This window comes from Pocillopora damicornis, chromosome 7 (genome assembly GCF_964200805.1).
Source record: "Pocillopora damicornis chromosome 7, jaPocDami1.2, whole genome shotgun sequence".
NCBI classification, from domain to species: domain Eukaryota; kingdom Metazoa; phylum Cnidaria; class Anthozoa; order Scleractinia; family Pocilloporidae; genus Pocillopora; species Pocillopora damicornis.
In genome coordinates, this window is record NC_142676.1 from 6,676,501 (window position 1) to 6,682,500 (window position 6,000).

The following is a 6,000-nucleotide window of genomic DNA, read 5'->3' on the forward strand; positions in this document are numbered from 1 at the left end:
AAATGGTTTCTGTGTTTACATAGTCTGATGTAACACTTGGTCAAACCTCCCGCGTGTTTACATCAGGCTATGTAAACAAGGAAACCATTTTACATTTCTTCAACAAAGTACACCTACAATACCAAACTAAACCTACAACACAAAACTGCACCTACCTCACCTGCTACACCTAACTTCCTCTAGTACTACAAATTACTCCTACCACACCTACTACACGAATCTCTCGATTCTATTAAGGAATAAGTGTTAATTTTTTTTAAGACGGTGTGGAACCCTGTTCTATATTCGTGACAGAAATCATGAATGTATTACCGAAAATTGGAAATAGGAATAATAGTCTTTTTGAACGATAAATATTTAACCGATTTATAGGCTCATCTCAAAAAGAACACCTCAGATCTCTCAAGGAATTTTATCCTAAATCCTTTTAGCGAGGCAAAACACCGATAGTCGTGAAAAAGATTTTTATAAGCAAAGGTTGAAGATACTACGCACTGTTGTTGAATGTACCTTTAACCAGCGAAACCTGAAATAGACCAAACAGTAAAATTGTCCATCACAACAACAACAAAACAAAAAATATTTCAGTGTTTAAGGCTCTAGGTTTTTTTAGTTTGATTTGCTAGTAACCTGTATTGGTTAGGGTTGATTCGAGTGAAGGGTAAAATTGTCCGAAATTAATACTGACAAGTTTATCCTTATTTATTAAAATCAACCCTCAGACCCATTTACCTGAGCGTAAATGGGTCTGAGAAAACGTTTGAAATCCACTTTTGCGAATGCAAAATAATTGCGTGGTGGCAAATACAAGCTTTCGATTTTCGTGGAATTTAAGTTCCTCGTTTCTTCTTGTTGGACCACAGTGCATGTCGCGGGGTCGGTGGCAAGTAGCCATCTTATTTTCCAACTATTCTCGCAGAGACAAATACTTATTTTCTAGTCTATGAATTCTCGCAAGGAAACGCTCGAACGAAGAGAAGTCTAATTTTACGTTAGCCATTACGCGCAATAACCGCTGATTCATGGCACACAACTCACTCTCAAGCACCTCAGGCACCTCGTTCTCAAGTACCTCAAGCAAGACGCGTAGCTGTTTTTGGGTGAAGATGTCGTTATACTTTTGCCAATTTCGCCTGCCCACTATTTGCTTGCCTCAACTGATCGGCAGCTTGCCATACGCTGTATAAGAAAAAGTCCCTGTTATTGGCAGCAACTTGATTTTACTCTACGTTCCGAGGCTCCCTGTTTTTAAAGTTTCTTAAGACGATTGTTATTTGCCATAAGTTTTGATTGAAGAAGAAGGATCTCACGTAATGGATAGTTATCGGTGTGACAAACAAACAAGAGACACATTGATAAGTTCGATCGAAAATATCTTTTATTAAGTGCAATTGTACATCTGAAAAGAAGAAAAAGAACTTTCTATAAGTTACCACAACCTAAAGCTACGGTTAGCTTTCAATAATCAATGCAGTTTTTGTTACGAACATTATGATTATTTCATTCGTATTTCACTCATTCATCAGTCGTCGCTCGTTCAATTTTGAAATCACGCTTGTGATTTCACAACAAACTGCACTAAGTCAGTTGATTTTCATTAAAATTTTCTTTGCCAGTGAAATAGGAAACTTATAGAGAACGATGTGGAAAATATACAAACTGACTCAGTTAGGGTGTGAGAGGTGAAACACTTGAGCTACTCATTGGAAAACAGGTCAGTTTATGTACGATATAAGACTATTTTTGCATCCATACAGAACCAGTGAAGATGCATTTGTTTCAATAAAATTGCTTTTCACTTACATTGATAAGTTCACATCTTTTTTGACATAGGTTTGAAAAACCCCCAAACTCAGTGGTAATTAATTTGAAAGAGCGTCATCCTAGAACATGATAAAAAGACAAATTCGAAAAACGTATTGATTTAATAACGAGATAAACAAATGAGTTGTTGGATGGGTTGATGAACTTTGAGTGTGTGAAATAACTCAAAAGCAAATATTCCAACCACAGCTCGAACGTTGTAGTTCTTTGTGAACTTTGGTACGCATGTTGTATGGTATTTCTGAAGAACGTGGCGTATGTTTGTTTCGGTTCGTTTGTATTTGTTGCATATTGTCTTATGGTGAAATGTAGACTTGTCATTGTTAGTTTTTATGTTTTTAGGTGTTCGTCGGTGGGCAGAGCGTGTAAGCCAGGGAAAAGAGTAGGTGGCCACTTTCGCAACCGAAAAATACAATGCTTATTTAGAGCTTTGCTATAGACACATTTTTTGGAACTGGCGATCGCGACTTTAAATTGAGAATAACCACTTTAAACTGGATATTTACCACTTCTACTTCAAAGTGGTGATCGGCAGTTCAAAGTTGCACAAGGTTTGTTGCCAAGGAAACTTGCCCTACTTTCTCAACCAATCAAATAAAATACTTAAAGTTATTGCATGTGACTTGATCATCGTTGTTTTTCCGCGCTTCTGACCCGTAAAATTTATCACTTTACTTTTGGTTCTCATTTGTTTTCGTTTGATATTTTCATTGGTGCTTATTACCTTATCAATTTTTCTTTTGAAGCTTTGTCGAAAAGTTTTTTTTGTAACACTTTTGGCGTCAAGTTGAGTCAAGTTGAGCAGAGAGAAAATTATTAAGGCTAATTATCGTTTCCAAAGAGGTAAAAAAAAGGGGCCCGGCTTTGAATATATTTTTGTTTTATCTTTTAATAAGAGAATTTTACGCTTACCGCAATGATGATATTTGCATCGTCTGACAGTAAAGATGAAAATCCAGAGATGTAGTTAATCTACAAAGAAGTAGAGAAGATGCAATTTTCAGGAAGCACTCTCTGCCATGAAACCCTTACAGTCAAATGGACTGACTTTGGATCTATTGACACTGATATCAGCATACCTCATTCTCTGCTGTCGTATTTACCGCGGATGAACCACATGCAAGTGCCAAAGGTTCTGAAGACTGAAGACAGCTGAAGAACGGATGGTATTGGAAATTGTCAACGCCAAGCCCCACATCCGGGCATTTTTGGAGAAGCTGCTTATACAGAAATAAAAGATTTGTTTCGTTAAAATTGAAATACCTGACTTAAAAAATGAAGTGCACTATTTTCTCTACAGTGTTTGCCAAAAATATTAATTTAGAAATACCTTAAAAAGAGAGTTGTTTAAACTTGTTGTGCAAATTACATTGGGTCCTTTTAGTTCATCGCAAAAGTTTGTGATCCGCAAACCTCAATGATCTAATTTTTTATTTTGAATTCAATTAATTTTGGTTCGTTCATAACGTTTACTTTAAATTTTGTTGAGTACACACCTCAGGATGTCAGTTACAGCTTGAAAAATTTGAAAATATTGATCTGTAAATTTCTTGTATTTCCTCTTTAACCGGAATCTTGGTGATTTTTGCGTCAAATTTACCGAAGCAATTCTATGATTCCTCGGGCCACCTGTGCATGTTAAATGCCAATGTTTTTAATCAAACTTAATTTTGCAGTGGGGCAGAAGGAGATCAATTGTCAGAGGTTATGTCTGATAATTTTGAGAAAATCGGTATCATTTAAAACAAAAGAGGACATCCTCACTTTTCTTAGAAGAAAGTTATTTACTTAAATCGTATAACTTTGGATTTCGTTGGCTGACCTTGAAAAGGCAATCTCTGGTCTCTCTCCCAAGCCAATTGGGGATATCAGGCGTTGTGTATACGATGTTTTCGAAAAGTTGTCTCTTGTCTTTACCATAAAATGGTAGCTGATAAGCAGAAAAATGAAAATATTTAATTAATCACTCCACGCCTTTCTAAACTATTGAAATGGGCTGATGATTTATATCAGAGTGGAAGTTTAATTGTCTTCCAAATCTCTCGGTGGTAAAATATTTCCAAACTCTTTGATTGTCCCTTTGATGGAATCTGTTCTGTGACCTTTAGGATATCTGAAGACTAAAACAGATCCCCTTTTCGGGTGGAGTCTCCCCTTACCATGTTTGCCATAGGCAGGTGTCCTATTCCCACGGGACGAAAGGTAATGGCAATTAATGATTACTTCATTGTCAAAAGTTTGATTCATAAGCATTTGTGTCCTTCCGAAGGGCGAGTTATTGTGTACAAATGTAAACATATTTGCAATGTGTGAGTTGTTGCAATATTATTTGTACAAACCTTGCCGATCAGCATCAGGAAGAAAGTCACGCCAAAGGACCACCAGTCCACAGAGTAAGTATAAGACTCTCCCATGATCATCTGTAACACATTAAGTGGAGTTTATTGGCATTGCAAAAAGTGTATTAACAAATTCAACTGCGTGAGCTTGGTTGAAACATCAGTGTATCAACAAGGGCGCGGTCAGGATCGTGTAGTAGGGGGGTCTTTCTACTTTATTTGTTGTCCGAAACTGAGGGCGGAGAGGCATAAAAAATGTTTTTTATCGTAATTTTTCAGATTCTCGTAACAAGCAGAGAGGTTACCCACCCCTTTATTGTCGAGAAAATTGTTGGGTCTCGTTTGACAATGCCTTGATTTAAGATTGACCATAGCGGAAGATTATAGGAATACATTTTACCCTCAGAGAAGGAGGAGAAGAAAGAAGAACTTTCTTAAAAACCCATAGAGAAGATAAATAATTAGTGAGAAAAAAACAGTAGCGATTTGAACAAAGACTTTTCAGGGTAATCTGCTACAAGCCTTATACCTCAGGCGCCATATATGGATAAGTTCCACATACTCCAGTGACTGCAAAGACGACAAATTCGCTCAGACCGAAGTCTGAGAGCTTCAGGTGGCCATTTGAGGTTACCAGAATATTTTCCGGTTTTAGATCTCTGATGAAATAAGTTGGCAAAAACTTCTTTCACTCATTTTTAGTGTACATTACTTTACATCAGGGCAAACCAGATTTGCATCAATTTTTCTGTTACAATGGAAAATCTTCTACCCGTTCTTTCTCGATTCCAATCCCATACCGCTCATGTCAATTGTGGCTCCTCGGTTTCAAAAAACAAGTTTTTTTTTCTTTTTCTCGACCGCTAGCGGTGCATTATGTTTCAGCCAATTTGCATCAAGAAAGCTGGTTAGGCAGGGAAGGTAAGTTAGTCGACATTGGAATTAAGCCGGAATGAACGAGAAAATTTTTTTTGTATCCTTGTAGCAATCGGAAAGAAATGGGTGTATACTGGCTGCGTTATTTTTCAAATATTTCTCTTTATCATTCCCATAATCCCTCTAGTTCCTGTTATTCTTGTCGTCAGTGTTATTGTTATCGTTGTTGTTGTCATTTTCTCTGTCGTTACTGTTATGGTTATCAATATCGTCTGTATTGTTTTATAAAGGGTTCCAAAACACCGGGGAAATGAGATATTCCAGAGTACGTTATGCCACAAACATACCTGTGGATGACTTTTTTCGAATTCAAATATTTCAATCCCAGGCCGATATCGACGGCGTAAAACCTGAAATACCAGACGTTGTCGTATGAATACTTTTAATTGACTTTCTAAGTTGTAACCTGGGTCTTAGTCAGAAGAAAGTAAGCAACTGCAAGTCTGCAAACTTAAAACTGAATGCGTTGACAGCGGCATAGAAAAAGCCTACATGTTGGTAAAGATTTAATGAACATGCGTGACGATTAGGATAACAATTTTAAACACTTCCGTGATGCTCAGCTGTTTTCCTTCACAAGGCGTTGAAACTTCTTTTCATTTAAATCGTACCTGGCGCGTTCCTCACTCAGTTTTCCTCCCTGGGCTCGCAGAACTCCAGCAAAGTCCCCACCGGGCAAATACTCAAGCGCTAAGGCTGTTTTTGTGAGCTGAAACAAAAACATTCTGTTTAGTTTATTGACATCAGCATCACGGCTGTGTTGATTGATGCTTTGTTTCTTTTTTCAACAAACTGGCGTTAATTACTTTATGAATCGTTCATTAAAATTCATTTAATCCCTCCCTAAGGCTTTGTGACTCTTCCTCATTGGAATTTCATTGACAATCAAATTCCTCAAGCT

General features: G+C 37.2%; 1 protein-coding gene across 1 annotated transcript in view; it reads right to left on the reverse strand.

Moving 5' to 3' along the window:
* Positions 1 to 1,355: 1,355 nt before the first annotated feature.
* The window catches only part of LOC149042284 (uncharacterized), a 19,497-nt gene continuing 14,852 nt past the window's right edge, over positions 1,356 to 6,000 (reverse strand). Inside the window, exons 14-21 of the mRNA XM_089212286.1 lie at positions 5,711 to 5,808; positions 5,387 to 5,449; positions 4,693 to 4,822; positions 4,164 to 4,244; positions 3,647 to 3,754; positions 2,904 to 3,041; positions 2,737 to 2,796; positions 1,356 to 1,883 (exon numbers count right to left, since the gene is read on the reverse strand). Coding sequence (XP_089068412.1) covers positions 1,863 to 1,883; positions 2,737 to 2,796; positions 2,904 to 3,041; positions 3,647 to 3,754; positions 4,164 to 4,244; positions 4,693 to 4,822; positions 5,387 to 5,449; positions 5,711 to 5,808 — 699 coding nt within the window. The 3' untranslated portion in view covers positions 1,356 to 1,862. The remainder of the gene's footprint in view (positions 1,884 to 2,736; positions 2,797 to 2,903; positions 3,042 to 3,646; positions 3,755 to 4,163; positions 4,245 to 4,692; positions 4,823 to 5,386; positions 5,450 to 5,710; positions 5,809 to 6,000) is intronic.